The 20,893-nt window shown below is 43.5% G+C and overlaps 1 protein-coding gene across 1 annotated transcript in view; it reads right to left on the reverse strand.

Annotated features, from left to right (window-relative positions):
* The window catches only part of SMAP2 (small ArfGAP2), a 46,750-nt gene extending 36,753 nt beyond the window's left edge, over positions 1-9,997 (reverse strand). Inside the window, exon 1 of the mRNA XM_043461760.1 lies at positions 9,466-9,997. Within this exon, the coding sequence (XP_043317695.1) occupies positions 9,466-9,568 (103 nt within the window). The 5' untranslated portion in view covers positions 9,569-9,997. The remainder of the gene's footprint in view (positions 1-9,465) is intronic.
* Positions 9,998-20,893: the final 10,896 nt, after the last annotated feature.

Below are 20,893 nucleotides of genomic sequence, written 5' to 3' on the forward strand. Positions count from 1 at the left end.
AACATTATTTGAAAACGAGCAGCAACAAAAAAATCCCAGCAACAGGCTGCAGAGGTGGGACCCCAGGACAAATTCTAGCCACACAAGAGGGAGCATGGGGGTTCAGGGGAGTGATGCACAAACTGAAGACGACCACCAGGGTGACCTTACGCTGATGGGTGGCCACAGCTGAAGGCAGATTTGGCTCATCTCTGGGGTTTTCCACTGGGAAGGGACCTGCAGTACAGCCATCAATGGAGCAGCATCCACAAAGCCTGTGGGGAAAATACAGGATCCAGAAGAGTGGGGTAGGAAAGGAGAAAGTTTGGAAAATGGAAGAGTCAAATACAGTAGTGAAATATTGTAATTAATAAATATGAGGCTTCAAGAACACATAGGTGTACCTCTTAAGGTGAAAGGGACTGGCTGGGAAGAACTGGTACTCTGGGAAGTGGGCAGATATGCTTTTTACAATATCAAATTACACTTCAATCACATGTGTGAATTACAGTAGTACCTGCTATGAGGAAACTAATTTTTGGGAAAGAAGAGAAAAACAATGAAACCTATGCAATTTTTACCAATGGTAACTTTACTCAATGAGAGGTCCTTACCCATAGCTTCTGCGGGAAAATAATCACCTAAAAGCAAAAGCACACTCACACTCCACTGAAAAACCCTTGCTGGCCTAGTTCCACCAATTCCAATAATGTGGCAGGTGCCCAAAGGCAGATGACCTGATTGACAAAAAAAGCACTTCTACAAAGTCCTCAATTTGTATCACATAACTTATTAAACACCTCATCATCAAGAAGAAAACTAGTAGCAATAACCTGAGAAGCTTTGTCTTTATAAGGAGCAGTAGCAACTTTCTGAATAAGACAAAATATTTTTCAGGTACAGTATAGAAGACAGCGAACTTCAGCAAACTTCGGGAGACGGTAAGGCCTGGCAGACTGCAGTCCGTGGTGTCGCAAGAGTCGGACACGACTAGGTCACTGAGCAACAACAACATAGAAGACGGTCTGTCCAGCGATCTCACCTCTCTCACCCAGTGGTAACTGATGTAAGCATGTTGAGGGAAGGGAACAGACAAACCAATCAAACTATTTTAAAGAGATACCCAACACAAGGAAAATTGGCTCCAGCTTAACAATCAGGAAAGTCTAATCCGTACCATGTTTTAAGGCTGCAATCCTCAAAACTCTTCGCACATCTTAAGTGCTACCCACTCGAGTTTTTAGTTGTGGATGGGGCAAGCTCAGTATCACACATCATGCCTGAGGCTTCCCAGAACTAGCAGGGTGGGAACTTATTTTCCAAGTAACCAAACGATAAACTGCTCCTGGCACAGACGGAAAGTCAAATACAGATTTCACAGAAGTCATGCATCCTAATTAAACAGGCAATGACTGAGTTGTTACATTACTTCCCAGGACTAATTATTGTTGTGGCAAGAGTTAAGCTCCCTTAGAAGCATTGGCCTGAACACCCTTCTTATCCTTTATCCAAAATAACTCAACTGTTTTCTTACAAGCAGAAAGAACTGCATCTTGGAGATTTAAGTGCCTTTGCCTGTCTCAACTTGGATCCTCCCCTTCCTCCACACTATCATGGGGAACTACATCTCCCAGGCTCCCTTGCCAACTAATTTCTTGGTAAGTTCCATCAATGGGAGGCACTGATAAGGATAAGAGGCAGGAGAAGGGGGGAAGCCAGGGTAACACTCTCTATCTTACTTGGTCCGGTTCCAGCTGCCACCAGACAGCTCTACTCTCCACTCTTCTTGGTCACAGCAGGTGGCTCAGGCTTCTGGCCTTTGCTGACCTCAGCACCTTCTAATTTCCTCAGGGCATAGGAGGTCCCAGGTGTTGCCAATCTCTGGGTTGTCTCACCAGCCCACTGACCTTCTTGGCTCTTTAATCACCTGTGGAACCTATTCCATGTTAAATTCCGTCTGCTTGTATCTCCTATAGTGTTTTCTGTTTCTCTGAAGGGTCCCTGACTTTTAAATATATTTTTAAAACTTAGATTTCCTAAGAATTACACATTCAGATAAATTATAAAGGACTTCTTTTAATAAGAAACAAAGGATTTGTATCATTCAAGCAAATATTTACTGAGAACATGACCTGTGCCCGGCCATACTGGATGCTGGGAATACTATATTGAACAAAACAGGCACAAAACTCCTGCCCTCATGCAGTTTACCTTCTAGTGAACTGCAGCAAATTACAATTTTAAGAAGTTAACTAGCAGAGGAATATTTCTTTAAAAATAGAGGCATTTGGTAAAACTGAATTAACTTTAAGGGGTTCTACTCTACATAGACGTGGTTCCTACCTTTTCAGTGTGGTATGCTGAACTGTCACATTCCAGGGGCCAGTAGAGAACTTCTTCAAAGTTAGCATCTACTTAAACTGGCAACTTGCTCAAACAAAAATACAACTGTGATAAGGATTTGCTGCTGCTAAGTCACTTCAGTCACAATAATAAAAGTTAGGCACTGTATGCTTTAATGAAAAACACATGAGTGTTTGATGCAGCTTCTTGCTGGGTATCTTTCTCACAGGAGCTATCACTTGGAGGAATTGAGTTTGAGTCCATTTAATGTCACTTTATCTCCTCCCTATGGCGCAGGTAGCTTCCAGTATCACATATGCACATAACAAGCCAAGCGTTGTGGTCTCCAACTGCACGACATTATTTCCAAGATGGAATTTTTAGGCAGAACAGAAACAGACAATGACTCATGTGGTGAACAGTTATACAGACAACTCTGCCCAAGAAAGCTGCCACCTACATACCATGATATCAGATGAAAAATGCAGAAAGAAGGTAGTTTTCTGATTTATTTAAAAGCAATAGATTTGCTGAAAGGTATACTGAGAAAGGCGGCTGCAGCTGCCTGTTTACACATCCGGCTTCCCAAGTGGCGCTCATGGTAAAGAATTCGCCTGCCAAATGCAGGGGACACAAGAGATACAGGTTTGATCCCTGGGTTGCAAAGATTCCCTGGAGAAGCAAAAGGTAACCCACTCCAGTATTCTTGCCTGGAATGTTCCACGGGCAGAAGAGCCTGGAGGGCTACAGTCCATGGGGTCGCAAAGAGTCAGACAATGACTGAACACACACACAAGCATTGAACAACCAAGGGCTCGCATGAAATATTCTTAGACCGCTTAAGTGTGAGAGCATGCTCAGCCTCAAAAATTCAACGTCATCATCTCCAGAAACGGCATGACATCTACGGCTGGTATTTCCCTAGACTTCTTTAAGATAAGTGAAAGTAGTTATGAAGGGAGATCTAGTGGGCACAATACTCTGACCCTCCTTACTACTCAGCAATTAGAAAACATTTCACGTTTGCTATATTTACAACTCCATTTGAGTAGCAGGTGGACTTCCAATCCTGTGGGTTTCTTATATAACAGAGTCTAATGCATATTTATAATTTCAATGCCACACAGCAAGTCAATTACAGAGCTAATCTGACATGTCTCTGCCTACCTTAGCCCTTGTCAATCCCCAACATGTAGTGAGAATATACTAAAGAACCTCACACACACTTAACAGCATGTCTTGGAGGCTTTGCACATTCTTCTTCCCCGGCTTGGACTGCAAAGTCCCCTGAATTCACCTGACAAAATCATGCTTATCATTCAAGACATAGCCTACTTGTCTCTCTGAGCCATGACTTCCTAAGCAGACTTGCTTGCTTCCTTCAACTTGCTTCCTTCCTTCCTTGCTTTCATTTCTCCCTGCACACAATGCTACGATGATAATTACTACATTGCCTCATTTATCTGTTTACACATCTGCTTGCCCATTAGACTATAAAATCCCTGAGACCAAAGGCCCTATCTTTTAATCTACAAGTCTTGGTAGTGTCTGACACAAAGCAGGTGCTTAAGAGCATTTTCTGAATGAATACATACAGTGTGGGATTGCACTCTGAGAAGACAAGGCATTTTGTACTATCTATCCCACTGCCACTGGATGATATTTAAAGGACAGGGAGAAGGAATAGGAAAGTGTCTCCCAGGGAACAGGTTGAACAAGTTGATATTAAAAGACAACCTAGGGACTTCCCTGGTGGTCCAGTGGTTAAGAATCTGCCTTGCAGTGCAGGGGATGCCAGTTTGATCCCTGGTGAGGGAACTAAGATCCCACATGCCGCACGGCACCTAAGCCTGTGAGCTACAGCCAAGATCTGGTGTGCCTCAACCAAATAAATAAGTAAACTAAAATAAATGGCAACCTAATAACTTTAATTACTTTCAGTATAACTCTGTCAGCCTAACTACAATGGTCAGAGTTAAGATGCATGAGCTGTAAAAAGATAAGAGAGTTATTTGATCTTGGCTGGAGAAGGGTGTCTAACAACTAGAGATGGAAGGAAAATACCTTCTACTGTCCAGGTCTGTGGCAATTAAGAAAAAAATCTCTTAAAAGGTGCCACAGATACAGCTAAAATAATTAAAAACTAATAACAATGGTCATATTCTAAGGAATGATATTCAACAAGCAATGATTTAGCTATTGACAGAAAACAAAAGTAAAGCAAAACTAGAGATGAATTTACCAGAGTTAGAATTTAGGACTAATATTTTTAAAATGTCTACACAAAGACATCCTGGTCTAATCTTTCATACAACTTTTAAGTGTCAAGCAACATCCAGGGACCATCATCAAGAGTACATAAAGTACATTTGCAAAAATGCTAAAAACCCATATACAGGAGATGGTTTTGGCTTAAAAACTAGGTGAGTTTTTTTATTCAGTGAGTTATTCAGTGAGTCATTCTAACTGTGGCTTCCAGTAACTAGGGTATTTAAGGGAATAAAGTCTGAAAGTGGAATGAATGAATAAAATTAAGATGAAATAAATGAGTTCAGCAATAGTAATGATAAATAGTGCTTACGTGTGTGTAACACTTTAGTTTACAAGGCATTTTTATTTTTCAAATGAGGAAAATTAAACTGAGAAAGCCAGGTGGTATGCTGAAGATCCCAAAGCTAAAATAAGCAGAATAATAGACTTTAACTGGATGTTCCAACATCAAAGGGCTTCCCTGATAGCTCAGTTGATAAAGAATCTGCCTGCAACGCAGGAGACCCCGGTTCAATTCCTTGGTCAGGAAGATCTCCTGGAGACGGGATAGGCTACCCACTCCAGTATTCTTGTGTTTCCCTTGTGGCTCAGCTGGTAAAGAATCTGCCTACAGTGCGGGAGACCTAGGTTTGATCCCTGGGTTGGGAAGATTCCCCTGGAGAAGGGAAAGGCTACCCACTCCAGTATTCTGGCCTGGAGAATTCCATGGACTGTATATATAGTCTGTGGGGTCACAAAGAGTCAGATGTGACTTTCACTTTCCAACAAAAGTCTACAGCTCTGGGGCTTCCTTGGTGGTCCAGTGACTTCCATTGGAAGTCCTTCCATTGGAAGAATCTGTCTTCCAATGCAGGGCATGTGGGTGTGATCCCTTGTTGGAGAACTAAGATCCCACATGCCTTGGGGCAACTAAGACCTGAGGAGGTAAAAAATAAATAAATAAATACATATTTTTAAAAGTCTACAGCTCTGATTCTTTGCACCTGAAAGGTGAGCTTACAGGTGCTATGGATGGGGGCTAGGGCACTGTCTAAGATGACTTCAGTGAGAGCAGATGTTTCCAAATCATGCATATCTTTCAGCTTTACCCCCTGAGAGAACAGGGACACTCCTTACTGTGCGTGGAGAGGGACTCTCCATGCCCTTCATGTTATACACTTGACTGAAAATGTGAAAGGATGGGACTTCCCTGGCGGTCCAGTGATTAAAAATCTGTCTGCTAGCGCAGGGATGCAGGTTCAATCCCTGGCCAGGGAACAAAGATCCCATATGCTGCAGGGCAACTAACACCTGTGTGCTCCAACTACTGGACCCGCTGCAGCTACTCAGCCCAAGCACCACAATGAAAGATCCCGTGGACTGCAAGTAAGACCTGATGCAGCCAAAAAAAAATAAAATAAGTAAATACAAAGAAGAAGAAAAAGAACACAGGGTGCCATGGACTTTGGGTAACATGCTATTATTTGCATAAAAGCACTGAAAAGGAATATACTTAAATGAAGTTGTCTATGTATGTATCATCTCTTAAAAGTCACATAACAGCAGGGGTTACCTCCAGAAGCACTGGGAAAAGTTGGTTAAAGGGTCAGGGACAGGAACACAACTTTTCACTGAATATATTCCCTTTTGAACTTTCTGAATTTTGAACCACATGAAAGTGGTTTTTCAAAAAGGAAATCTGAATTTAAGAACACGTAATGGGAGTTGGAACAAAGGCAGTGGCCAGGAGATTTGAAGTGAAACATTTCTGAGAGGGGGTGTAGAAGAACAGAGAAGTAAAAAGGTATTACAAAGTTTTTGTCAGACTCCAGAATTCTATGTGGTATTTCACAGTTGAAAGTAAATATTCCTCAAGACCATCAAATTTCTTCCATTCTAATTCTTTGCTCATTAAACAGCTCTCAATTTTTCACGAACCTTGATACCAAGAAAGGAACATCCCAACACTGGACATAAGTATGCAGGTCATCAGAAAGGTAGATCCTTTCATGGTAAATAGGATAGTGTCCAGCTTAAACCACTCTCTGAAGAGGCTGATTAGGAGTTATTCCAGGCATACAGATAAAATATGGAACTACAGAGCTACAGACTAAACCTCCAAAAATGGGACCTGGCCTCAACAGGTGGAGTTAACCATTAACATATCTGAAATTTTCAGTATGTTTGTCCTTTCTTCTACCACAACTTCAGTCAGCCCAAAATTTTACCCTAAAGGTCACAGTAAGTTAAAGGCTTTGGGTGATGAAACCACATCTTTCAGCCTAAAGCAAGTCGAAGCATTTGTTTTAAAGGCAGTACCAAAGTAGCCTCCATTCCCACATAAATTATTTCAATGCCTTAGAGGTACTGGAAACTTGTGAGTCTCATGCTCAAGAGAGTTAAAAACAAAAACAAAAAACCCAGAACCAACAAAACTTATACTACACAAACAGAACACATGTTTATTTTCTATTCTGATATTCAAATTACGTATCTTATAATATTATTCTTAAATCAGTATAAGATTCTTTTTTAAGAATTACTGCCAAAAAAAAAAAAGAATTACTGCCAGAGTTATTTTGAAACATTACAAAAATACCTGTTCATAGGTCTGCAGTTCAGGGTTACATCACCTGATTTTATGTTAATGGATTAGTAAGCAATCACTCACCAGGTCCTATACAATTAAGCTCTCAATTTTCTCAGTAAGAAAGGACATGAGACCTACAGATAAATACCCAAGTACAAACCTCATTTTAGCCTGCAGCTTTAAAATTCCTCCTCCCACTAAATGTGTTTTTTACCAGAGCTAAGAGATAACTTAATCTACGGATTCAAGTGTCTCTTCCTTCCACAATCTGACATTTGTCCACATGACCATTACGACAACCACAATCAGGAAAAAGGAGAGGGAAAATGAATGGGAGGAGTTCAAAGAGTAGAAGGGGCTAGCTAATTCACAAACTACGAAAACTGAGGCCACAAATATCTCATTGACCTGAACTGAACGATGACTGACTGACACATTGTCATCTCATTTTTAATAGAATGGCCAAGTCACTGAAGCCACCAAGCCAAAATGTAAAGCTAATTCGTGAAAAGAAATCATTTCAGGACCCAGGATTCTACTCTTAAGAGCAGTTAATAGTTTTCAGGCCAGCAGTTACCATCTCTCATTAAGAATGAACTGACTAATGTTTTATTACCTGATCCCCAGTAATTCTGTTGATAAAGAGCAACAGAAAATTTGGAGGTGATGAATCAACCTCTCTTCATGTGCTATGTTTTGTTGGAATATGAGTAAGTACAAGAGTGGTATGGGAAATGGGGGATGGGGGTGGTACCGATTATCAAAATGGTATCTGACTCCCCAAATGGAGCAGTGCTCACTCAGAGGGTTGCTTCACTGTGACTCAAGATCTGTCAACTGAGGACACAAGGGAATTTGAGTCAAGCCAAAGAGATATACTCCCAAATTTTAAGCCAAATCTTCCCATAGAGCTAGCAGAAGATCTCACGAGAGTCAACTATAAGAAATTAACCTACTCAACATAAACTGATTCTATAATACTTTTTAAAATGAATTCTTGCCAATGCAAAAATTCAGGAAAGAAGTCGGGGGATCTACTTTCCTAATGGCACATGCCTTTTAGTCATTGGTAAAAGACACTAAAATATACTACTCGGTGTCCAGTGTCTCTCTCCCCATCTCCTTACATAACGTTACTTCTTCAAAATAAAAGGTAACTAAGTGAAAGTATCAATTAAGCATGTAATTCCTTTCTCAGTACTGATAAAGACAAATACATTCGAATCTTTGTTGTGTACTATATGCCCAACATGCTATATGGCAAACAATCCAGGTAAATTCACTGCGTTATGAACAAAAGTAAATTAGCAATAGCTCCCAAACCAAAAAAGGAATTTTCCCAACTCCAATTTATATTCCAAAGAATTCAGAAAGAAAATAAGGAACCAAAATATTTGTAATCTATCAATTTCGAGTGCAAATATTTCACTAATAACCAAGCTTTGGTAGCATACTGATTTGTAACTGTATCAAATCATGAATCTTTGAGGACACAGAAAACAAAGACTAAATAGCTCTGCCATGATCATATTTCACCTTTGGAAGGATGATCACCATGGAAGTAACAAATTCGATGCGGCCCTTGTTTCCTTCTCTGCACTGATTAAACCGATCCTGCACTACAGTCATAATCTGCTAGTTCCTGCCACCACACACACATCAGGCCTCCAACACACTCCACAAGCCAGGGCTAGGCTGTCTAGAAATCCGCACTGTGTCACTGCATAAGCCAGTTCCCCCCTCCACACATCGTGGAAGAGGAAAGCCACCTAAGCACTCTGTCAGATCTCAGCAAGGCTGTAAAATGACAGAAGGAACTGCTAACCAAATAGCAGGCAGCCACGCTCACCACCTTTAAAAACCATTTAAGCAGTTTTCCTCCCCGTCATCTCACTTCCCTCTCCTCCCCACCCCCTCCGCGCCCCGCTGCAGTTCACCCCCCAGCTTTGCAAGTGGAAGGCTGCGAGCTGCACTGACAGTCGGCGGCAGAACTCATTCAGAGCCCTGAAATATAGACATTCTCACCCACACACACCATGCCACTTCCCCCAAACCCGACCATCGCCGCCCCCGCCCCCCACCCCAGCCTCAACACACACACTCGCCCTCGCAACCTCTCCCCACACCAATCCCGGCGCCCCAGAACACCTAGCAGCCTCCTCAACAAGGGTAGCACGCGTTACCATTTAGACGATCGAGGCCCCCTAAGCTCTAGAGACCCCCCCCCACACACACACACACAGGTCGCCTCCCCCGTGTCGCCCGGAGGCTGGACCCCTCGCCCGCAGGGAAGGATGCGCTACCTTTAGACTGGCAGTCCGCACAAAACTTGTTATCCTCCTCCAGCAGCAGGTTGGCCAAGACCGCCTGGTACCGATCCACGTCCTTCACCGATTTGCCCGTCATAGCCAGGGTGCCGGCGGGGGCAGAGGGCGACGCGCCCTCCTGGCCCCCAGAAACCCCGGCCTCAGTCCGAAGGTGAGGACTCCCGGTCCCCGGCCCGGGGCACCTCCTGAGAACGAGGGAGCCCTCTCCCCTTGCCCGTCCAGCGCCCCTTCTCCAGTCAGCCGCGCCCGCCCCCCAACTCTGCAGCCCCCTCAGAGCGGCGCCCCCTGGCGGGCTTAGGGAAAGGCCCGGGTCCCAACGAGGCAGCCGGACTGGCAGGGACCCTCGGCCCAGGCAACAGGGACGCTCGGGCCTCCTGCTTTTGCCAGGCGCAGAGACGACCCCGGGCCTGCCTGTCAGCGGGCTACGGCTCCCGCGCCTCGGTTTCCCTGGCAGCTGCCGCCAGCTCTGCCACCACCTCTGCCGCCTACTTCCGGCAGCTCTTCCTCTCCTCCTCCACCCAGCCCAGCCCGCGCATGCGCCCCGCCCCCGCCGCTCCGGACTGGGCTCTTCCCTCCGCTCCGCTTCTCAAGAACCAATCCGGGCAGAAGTGAGGGGTGGGGCTTGGATGGGGCGGAGAGAGGATTGGGCACGCCCCCTGCATGTCCTTGGAAAAGAATGAATGGAGCAGGCGGAGAGCGGGTGGAGGGAGTGGAGGAAAGTGAAGGGAAACAACAAATAACTGAGCTCTTACTACGTGCCAGGCACTGTGCTGAGCGTTTTGTATGAATGACCCCAATATAATCCCCCAAACCTCTCTATGAGTTAAAATTTTACCATCCTTATGTAACCTTTGGGTTGTGAATGCTCCAAAGCTTATTGTTTCCTTCAACAGCCAAATAGAAGGGTCCTACCTTCTTCGGTGGCTCAGACGGTAAAGCGTCTGCCCGCAATGCGGGAGACCCGGGTTCGATCACCCGGTCGGGAAGATGCGATCCCCTGGAGAAGGAAATGGCAACCCACTCCAGTACGCTTGCCTAGAAAATTCCATGGATGGAGGAGCCTGGTGGGCTACAGTCCATGGGGTCGCAAAGAGTCGGACACGACTGAGCGACTTCACTACCTTCTAAACCTCTTAACAGAGGTCCATATAGCCAAAGCTATGGTTTTTCCAATAGTCATTATGGGTGTGAGAGTTGGACCATAAAAAAGGCTGAGAGCCGAAGAATTGATGCTTTCCAACTGTGGCGCTGGATAAGACTCTTGAGAGTCCCTTGAACAGCGAGGAGATCAAACCAGTCAATCTTAAAGGAAATCAACCCTGAGTATTCATTGGAAGGACTGATGTCATGAAGTTGAAGCGCCAATACTTCGGTCATGTGATGCAAAGAGCTGACTTATTGGAAAAGATCCTGATGCTGGGTAAGATTGAGGGCAGGAGGAGAAGGGAGTGACGGAGGATGAGATGGTTGAATGGCGTCACCAACTCGTTGGCCATGAGTTCAAGCAAACTCCTGGAGATGGTGAAAGGGAAGCTTGGCGTGCTGCAGCCCATGGGGTCACAAAGAGTCGGACACGATATAGTGACTGAATAACAACAACCTCCTAACACAGAATAAAGGAACATCAATCACAACCTCCCCCAAATTTTCAGAGGATTCTGGTTACCTCTTACTTGGTATGCCTGCTCTTTCTGAATTCGGGGTTTCTCTGTTCATTAGGTCCCCTCTTATGATTATTGACATCTTTGGACATTGTTTTGCTTAAACGCTTTCTTGTTTAATTCCTCAGTTCTCCCAAAATGTGCAGTTTTGTGCAGAAGACCTTTACTGAAAGTTATTTGGAGAGGTGAAGTGGAGAGGAGGGGTGATTACAGTAAAACACAAGAATAGATAACTAATTAAAATGATTATTAAGCATCATTGTCTATAACCACCCTTACTACAGAGTGGAGTAAGTACAGAATTTCTCAGTGGCTGTCCTTTTCTTTAGGGACCCATCTGCCATCTGGCAACTGTTTTTATTCACTCATTCATTCTTTCAATCACCTAATAAATTGTTACTGAGAAACTTCTAAGTATGAGGCACTGTCCTGGGGTGGGCTGAGAGGGAACAATGTGATTCAATTAGTGGTTTTAAGAGGTCAGTCTGGTTGCTATGGGAAGAGTGGATTTGGGAAGCTGGTAAGACCAGATGTTCAGAATTATCTCTAGTCAAATTCTCCTCCATCTCTTTGCTTCCCTGATGGCTCATCGGTAAAGAATCCACTTGCAATCCAGGAGACACAGTTTCAATCCCTGGGTTGGGGAGATTCTCTGGAGAAGGAAATAGCAACCCACTCCAATATTCTTGCCCAGGAAATCCCAGGAAAGCCCATGGGTGGGCTACAGTCCATGGGGTTGCAAGAGTCAGACACAACTTAGTGACTAAACTACCATACCATCTCATCACTTTCCCCCCCAAAGCAAAACTTTCATCAGAAAAAAACTAAAATTTTCTACTACTGTATTAATCAAACAATCTGATTCTCTGTCTAAATGCCTTTCCTTCTAAACCACTAAGGAGATTTGACTTTCATAAACACATAAGTTTATTAAGGTATTTTTCCTAAATAAATTCTCAGTTCTTTCTCTAGAAGAAATTCTGCCTTCCTCTGAAACTAATATTCTCAACCTATATCCCATTTGTAATCATTTTTCTTCCATTAATTTACTTAGATTTTCTTATTTTAACACTTATTTTACTAATGAGCAAACTGAGACTTAGAATAATAAACTCCTTCATCTAGGGAGTAGTAGAGCTGGGATTTTTAACCTAGATCTCCATGATCCCACAGCCTTAGTACTGTCAGAGTTTTTGCTTATGTTATCTATCTTAATCCAGAGAAAGCCCCAACAGGATAGGTAATAATATTAACATAACAATTTTTCCAAAAAAATGATGAAACAGAGTCTCAAATAGATGAAAGAAAGGCTCAGGCTTACCTAGTAAATTGTGATCACTGTGCCTTAGTTCAAGTTCTCATTTTCATCCCAACACTATGCAAATAGACTTTTTGCTTTAGTCTCATTTTAGTCAACCCACTCCAGTATTCTTGCCTGGAGAGTCCCAGGGATGGGGGAGCCTGGTGGGCTGCCGTCTATGGGGTCACACAGAGTCGGACACAACTGAAGTGACTTAGCAGCAGCATTTTAGTTAATTTGATCCTTCCCTGTACTCTTTGGAGTAGTTGTTGTTCAGTCACTAAGTCGTGATCACTCTTTGTGACTCTATGGACTGCAGCCCAAGAAAAGAAAATCTGTCACTGCTTCTACTTTCCCCCTTCTATTTGCCATGAAGTGATGGGACCGAATGCCATGATCTTAGTGTTTTGAACGTTGAGTTTTAAGCCAGCTTTTTCTCTCTCCTCTTTTACCCTCAAGAGTCTCTTTAGTTCCTCTTCACTTTCTGCCATTAGAGTGGAATCATCTTCGTATCTGAGGTTGGTGAGATTTCTCCTAGCAGTCTTGATTCCAACTTGTGATTCATCCAGTCTGGCATTTCGCTTGGTGTACTCTGCATATAAGTTAAATAAGTAGGCTGACTCTATGGAGAGAGGTTTCTAAATGGCAAATCTGGTTGACTGTCTCCTGCTTAAAAACCCTTTAGCGCCTCTCCATGACTTATGGCAACACTTCTCAAAATTTCCCATCTTGAGAGAGATTGTCTAGTCTAGTAGTTAAGCACATAGATTATGGGACCAGAATGACTGGGTTTAAATCCTGAGCTTTACCGCTTACTATCTATATGACTTCCACCAGGTAACCTAACCTCTCTGTGCCTCGATTGTTTCATCTACAAACTGTGAACGACAGTGATATTAAACACCTCTTTCACAGGATTTTTGTGAAGCTTAACTGAGATAATGCCTGTAGTATACTTAGAATAGCTCTTGGCACACAGTGAGTGATAGACAATCAATGCTCTTCACTAAATATTTCTGGCCTTCTGCCTTCTGGGCACATGGTAGGATTTTATTTCCTGGCTCTCTTACCGTTGGGTGTGGCCAATGAGTTTGAGCAGAAAGGTTATGTGTCCCTTCATGCCTTAAGCATTTAATCACTGCTTTCAGACTCCTCAGATTCTCTTTCCCTCTGACATGGAAACCATCAACATTCAAGATGGCATTTGTCTTAGTACCATAACAGAATACCATAGACTGGGAGGCTTATAAATAGAAATGTATTTCTCATAGCTCTGGAGACTGGGAAGTAAAAGATCAAGGTGCTGAAAGTTTCTGAGAGCCCACTTCCTGGTTCACAGCAGGGGATTTAACACTGAGTTCTCATAAGGTGGAGGGCTTCCCTGGTGACTCAGAGGTTACAGTGTCTGCCTGCAATGTGGGAGACCTGGGTTCGATCCCTGGGTTGGGAAGATCCCCTGGAGAAGGAAATGGCAACCCACTCCAGTATTATTGCCTGGAGAATCCGATGGACGGAGGAGCCTGGTGGGTCCACGGGGTGGCAAAGAGCCGGACACGACTTCACTTTCACTTTCAGGAAACTAAAATCCCAGGCGATGCAGTCAAAAAAAGAAAAAAAAAAAATGCAGAGGGAAAGTGAATGCATATTCCAGGGTCTCAGAATACAGCCAAAGCAAACTTCTTCTCTTCCCAAGTACACATATTTGTTTTGAAGTCTTGAATTTTTCCTTGACAATTCTTGCAAAAATGTTCCCTCTATTACATACTGTGACTGTGTTATCTTGTCATTAAACTGTTTCACATTAGCTACCACCAGAGAGGAGTTTCTAATCTGTCTCAGTGGCTACTGGACACAGTTTGGTTGCATTATACCTATGGAGTTCAGAAAACTGGGATAAATTGAAGAGACCTGACACCACATATACTCAACTTCCAGGTGATTTCTCCTCTTGGTCTTTATATCAGAATATTTTGAAACCCCAACTCACATAAATACAAGTACAAAATAGAAACTTGTTTTTAAACTGTTATATTAGAACAGTCACTGTGGTAAACTGCCCAGAATACTACGCCCAAAAAAATGATATGGTGAATATTTGGGGATTGTTGTTATTGGAAACTATCATTAGTGTATCTTCTTGCTAAGAGATCAGATCTCCTGAGTCATATACTGAAATAAAGCAGTTTCTAATCTGCTGGTCAGACACTTTGCCTATTCAAGGTAATACTCAATAAAATGACCTTAGTCAAGAAAACTGAGATAACCAACCAGGACCCACAGTATAGGTGGGAACCTGGAACTCTACTCGGTACTCTGTAATAACCTATATGGTAAAAGAATTTGAAAAAGAATAGAAATATGTGTATGTAAAACTATATCACTTTCCTATATACCTGAAACTAACACAACATTATAAATTAATTATACTCCATTATAAAATGGTGGTTTAGTCAGTAAGTTGTGTCTGACACTTGGAGCCCCATGAATTGTAGCCTGCCAGGCTCCTCTGTCCATGGGATTCTCCAGGCAAGAATACTGGAGTGGGTTGCCATTTCCTTCTCCAGGGGGTCTCCCCGATCCAGGAATCGAACTCAGGTCTCTGCACTGCAGGCAGATTCTTTACCAACTGAGCTACAAGGGAAGCCCTCCAATATAAAATAAAAATTGAAAATGAAGCTGGATAATTAGGTTTCCCACTTTATTACCATGTTATCACATGTAAATGAACTCAGTGTCTCAAGTGAACTCATAATCTATTCAATAGCTTTCTTCAGTCAACTCTCAATTTTTTCTCAGTATAGAGAACTTGTGATTATTTAAAAGCTTCCGCTGCCTTGCAGACATATGTCTGCTCTGTAGGCCAACTCTTTGAGCTCTGAGGCTGAGGTGTGTGCCCTCTTCTGTTGCTCCAGTTCCCATTTGTCTATTTCCACAGCCTGAGACTCTGAGAAGAGTCTCCATTTTCTGTTGTTCATGGGATGCTCTGTGAGAAAGCCATGTCTCTGTCAACAGCACTATTTCTTGCTGTTCACAGCACTTTTCAGGACTCCAGGTGATCAGCTGTAGTCCCCTGCAAGGACAGAGAGATGGCTCCTCTCCAACTCCTTCACACGTTGTCATCTGGGCCCAAGTGACTGGTGTGAGTCCTACAAGGTCTTGCTTAAAGGCAGCTTAGCTGGTGTTTGAACCTCTCCCTCTCACCTAGGGGCTCAGGCCCACTGTCCAGAGATCCAAGGAATCTGAGGGGCACAGACTTCAATGCTGTGTATCAACCCACCATTTTTCTCAAGACAGCTTGAGCTTCTGACCTCTGCTAAACGTCTCGACCTCTCTTCTCTCTCTAGATGATGGTGGTGGTTTAGTTGCTAAGTCGTGTCCAACACTTGTGGCCCCATGAACTATAGGGCTCATCTATCCATGGGATTTCCCTGGCAAGAATACTGGAGAGGGTTGCCATTTCCTTCTCCAGGGGATCTTCCCGACTCAGAGATCAAACTCGCATCTCTTGCATCTCCTGTAGGCGGATTCGTTACTGACTGAGCCACAAGGGAAGCCTCTTCTCTTTCTTAGTTTCACAAGAAAATTTCCCATGACTATCATCAACCACTAATAATCTGGGAGAGGAGGCAGAGCCCTCTGTACCAGCAGTGTCTGAATCCCTGCCTAATTCACCATCACAGCCTTCTTGCTATGTTGCTCGCAGGTGCATAATGGTGACCAGGCATCACATGTGAGCAGTTGGATTTGCAGCTATGGAATGATGCAGGAGAGTGGGCACCGATATTTGTATTTCTTGCATTTTCAGGGCCTAGGAGGAATTGAGCAAGTATGCCTAACCTTGCCTGGCCTACTCTGGGGACCCTGTTGTATGATAACAGAAACTTAACCCTCATCAAAGAGCAGAACACTGGGGGGAAGAGAGGATCCTAAGTTTCCAGAAAGGAAAAACGAGTCACACAAAAAGAATTCAAGAATCAGAATGGCACAGAGTTCTCAAGAGCAACTCTGGAGGCCTGGGGACAATGGAAATTGCCTCCAAAATCCCAAAGGAAAAAGAAATGCCAGCTCAGAATTCTATACTAGCAAAACTATTGCTCTAAAGGCAGCACTGAGTAAAGATACTTTCAGATACTCTAAATTTAAAAATTTTGCTTCCTATGCTGGCTGTGCCTCATTGCCTCCTCCTGCCCCTACTCTCCACCCTTCACACTGCATTGTGCCCCAAGAAGCTCTGTGCCCAGTATCAGCTCTTCTGCACACTGACTTCTGGTTGGATTCAGCCAACTGGAGGCATGAGTAGAATATCAGAGGGCAGGAGCAAATAGAAGCTGAGTCATTCGGGGAATTCCCTGGTGGTCCAGTGGTTCAGACCCCACATTGTCAACACAGGGTGCATGGGTTAGATCCCTGGTCAGGGAACTAAGATCCCACATGACATTGCAACATGGCCAGAAAATTGAAAAAAGAAGATGATGAGTTATTTACTTTCTCTGCTTTCTCCCTGCTGACAGAACTACCACGTTCCTAAGTGACGGCCAGAGTGCCTATGAGACAGCCCTCTCCTGTAGCTGTGGTTCTCGCCATGTTCTGGGAACACCTGCTCCCAGGGTAAGAGCTTCCGGTTGTTGCTAACCCCAGGGTACATCATGCCCCTTGATTTTTTTTTTTTCTAAACCCTGCCCACATTTTGTAAAATGATTCCTTCTTTAAATTCTCTTCAGTTGCCCTCTTTGTGTTGGCCATATGCTTCCTGTTGGAACCCTAACTAATTCATCTCTCAGAACCCTTACTGATGCATACTTTGTCCAAAATGACAGAGTAAATCAAGAAAAATGAAAACACTAAGTCCAAAAAGGAGAATATTTAGGAGGACAAGGACAGAGGCTATTCCCACGGTGATGGTGAAGGGAAATTCCAAGGTGACAGTGATACAACAGAATGGCCACCCTAGACTGCAGCACTGAATGGCCAGGGCCAAGAAAAGTGAAATTCAGAGATTAGCTGGAGTGAATCTATCATAGATTCATAGAAAATTAAACAAATAAAAATGGAGCAGTTATTGACTCCAGAGGGGAAAAATTAGCCAGAAAAATGTAATCAATGAATACAAGACTCAACTGTCAATAATATTTAGTCATAATATGAGAGAGATTGAGTATTAACTGAACAAAACATTGTTATTTAACTACACTGGGGAAATGTTGGACAGGAAGCATGTGGCGTGGAGTAGGGAAGGATATAAAGAAAGAAATCTAAGTGCTCATCTTCCACAGCAGGACATGAATAAACAAAGCCCAAAAGGTATATAATTGTAGTATAAGCATGTCATTTAGGTAAACTTGTAAATTCCAGAAGAAACAAGAAGAATTGAAAATGGTTGCCTCAAAGGAGTAGGGACAGGATGGGTAGGGGTGGAGCAGGGCATTCTCCTCTGTCATTATAAGCTTCATAAAATCAGATTTTTTAAATTTTATACATGTTTTATTTTGATAAGAACATTTTTAGTTAACATAATATTTTTAAAAACCCACAGTCTTTCTATGATCAATACCCATGAACTCTGAGAGATGTTTCAAAACATTTCCTGTTGAAGCGGTTTTTACTCCATGCTAAATTAGCCTCAGATAAGCATCCGCCTGGATTTTTCTCTCCATCTGCCCTCCGCACAGAGTTCCGCTCTCTGTAAATTCAGAATGCTTTTGAATGTGAGTCACAAGAAATCCAAATAACCATGGCTTAAACAAATAGTGGTTTATTTTCTCACAGAACAAGAAATCCAGAGGCAGGGCAATTATTTACATTGATTCAGCTGCCTGACAAGGCCATCAGCACCCACACTCTATCTTTCTGCTGTGCCCTCATCAGGCTATTGAATTTTCACCTTCATGTTCAGTGGTTCTCAAGGGTGGTCCCCAGCTCAGTAGCATCAGCATCACGTGAAAACTTACTAACCATGCAAATTCCCAGGCTCATTCCAGACCTAGGAATAGGTCTGGGATAGGTTCCAGCAGTCTGTGTTTTAAGAAGTCCTCTGGGACTTGCCTGGTGGCCCAGTGGTTAAGAATCTGCCTGCCAATGCAAGGGACACAGGTTCAATCCCTGGTCCAGGAAGAGTCTACATGCCTCGGGTAAACCAAGCCTGTAAACCACAACTAATAGACCCCTGCTATAGCACCTGTGAGCCACAACTACTGAAGCCTGTGGGCTCTAGAGCCTGTGCTCCACAAGAAGAAGTCACTGCAGTGCACCTCAGGTAAAGATCAGCCCCCAGCCACCACGACTAGAGAAAGCCCACGTGCAGCAGTGAAGGTGCAGCAGTGAAGACCCATCATGGCCAAAAATTAATTAATTAATTAAATATTAAAACAAAAGAAGCCCTCTGGGTGATTCTGGTGCACACTCAAGTTTGAGAACCACTCTCATGTTCATCACCTCATGGTCACAAAACGGTTGTCACAGTGCCAAACATCACATTATCTTTGAAGATGGAAAGAGGGGGAAAGAATGCTTTAAATTCCTTTTATCAGGAAAGCAAAAAATTTCCCAGAACTTTCCAGCATACTTTCCCTTAAGACTCCTTAGCCAGAATCAGGCTACATGACTCAACCCCTAACTACAAAGATGATGGGGAAGGCATGTATAGTTTTCTAGGCCCTAGACTTGAAGGCAGCAGTAGAGAAGAGGGCTGGGAATGGCTGTGTACAGTAAGCAGACAGCATCTGCCACAGGGTTTATGATGGTCAGGGCGATAGACAGCATCATTCCTGACCCCATCATGGAAAAGCAGCAGAAGATCTTGTCACTCTTCTGCAAAAATAGCTTTCTGTGTGTGCTCACTCAGTCATGTCCCGCTCTTTGCAGTCCCCTGGACTGTAACCCACCAGGCTCCTCAGTCCATGAAATTTTCAAAGCAGGAATACTGGACTGGGGTGCCTTTTCCTTCTCCAGGGGATCTTCCCCACCTAGAGATGGAACCTGTATCTCTTGCATCTCCTACATTGGCAGGAGGATTGTTTACCACTAGTGCCACCTAAGAAGTCCCCAAAATGGCCTTAGAACTTGGCAAATTCTTCAGATGGGAGAATCTACAAGACATAGAAATTGAATTCTTATTAATATTATCTGCTTCTCATGGCATGGTGTTTCTTACCATAATTAGGCAGAAAGGATCCCTGCCCAGGGGAAAGAGGGGACAGAAAATCCTGTCCTGCCACACTGGCTAAAAGAAACACTGTTTTTACATGTCAACATGGAGATTTGACAAAGTGACTGCTTTGATACCAATGATCAAACAGCCCATCAAGATGCCCTATTTTGGTACACATAACATACAAAAAGGAGTGCTTAACTCTATCTTAATAGAGTTAGTTTCCAGGCAATCAAGCAGAACAGTCCAGGCAGGAAAAAAAAAAGAGTATTCCTGAAAGAGCAGAGGTGGGAAAGGAGAACAGTGAATTGTTAGAAAGAGTCCAGGTGATGAGCATTAGGAGAAGCTGGAGAAAGAGCAAAGGGCCATATTATAAAGGGCCTTGTGTGCTGTGCTGAGGAGGTTGAGCTCTACACTGTTCCTAATATCATTAAAGCTTGGAGGATGTCTTAACCTGGGCCCACAGATGGACTTTAAACCTTGTCAATCCTGTAAAATTAGAACAAGGATTTCATTAGAACATGGCTGTGCAGGTGTGTTCACTTTTCTGAGGAGTGGGCCCTAAATTTTGCTAAGATATACACAACCCAAACGAGGTTAAGAATCACTCCTTTGAGGAATCAAAGAATTAGTCATTAGATTTTGTATTTATCACCAGAATAAATTCAGACTCCAACCAGATTCGAGGTCCAGGTTAACTAGAGAAGGACAGAGCTCAGACTAGCACCAGAGTTCCATTTTCCTGTCCAGAGTCCTTTCCTGTGAAATCTCTGAAATGAGCACTCTCCAACAGATACCCAGAGAGATGGGTATTCCTCCAGTGTGGGAGAAACACCTGCTAGGTCCTACAGTTCCTCCTCTTTCCACAAACCTCTCAGTCCTGCCCTCTATTGCCTCTTTCAAATGATGAGAAAGGAGGAGATGGAACATCTACAATGTAAGAACCACTGCTATCCATCAAGGCTGGGACAATCCAGAATGGCACCCTTTGCACCAAGAAGTCACCCGAAAAATAGAACAGGAGTGAATGTTTCCAAGGCGAGTGGAATAAGTGCAAAAGAACTTGTCACCTGTGACTTGTCCCTGTGATTCCCCATAAACAGTAGGCTTAACTGGGGACTTGCATGGTGGTGCAGTGGGCTGAGACTCCATGCCCCTAATGCATGTGCTGCAGGTTCCATCCCTGGTCAGAGAACTAAGATCCCACATGCTACAATGAAGATTGAAGATCCTGGGTGCTGCAACTAAGACCTGGTGTGGCCAAATAAATATATGTACTTTTATTTTTTTTAAAGA

This window comes from Cervus canadensis, chromosome 2 (genome assembly GCF_019320065.1).
Source record: "Cervus canadensis isolate Bull #8, Minnesota chromosome 2, ASM1932006v1, whole genome shotgun sequence".
Lineage (NCBI taxonomy): Eukaryota > Metazoa > Chordata > Mammalia > Artiodactyla > Cervidae > Cervus > Cervus canadensis.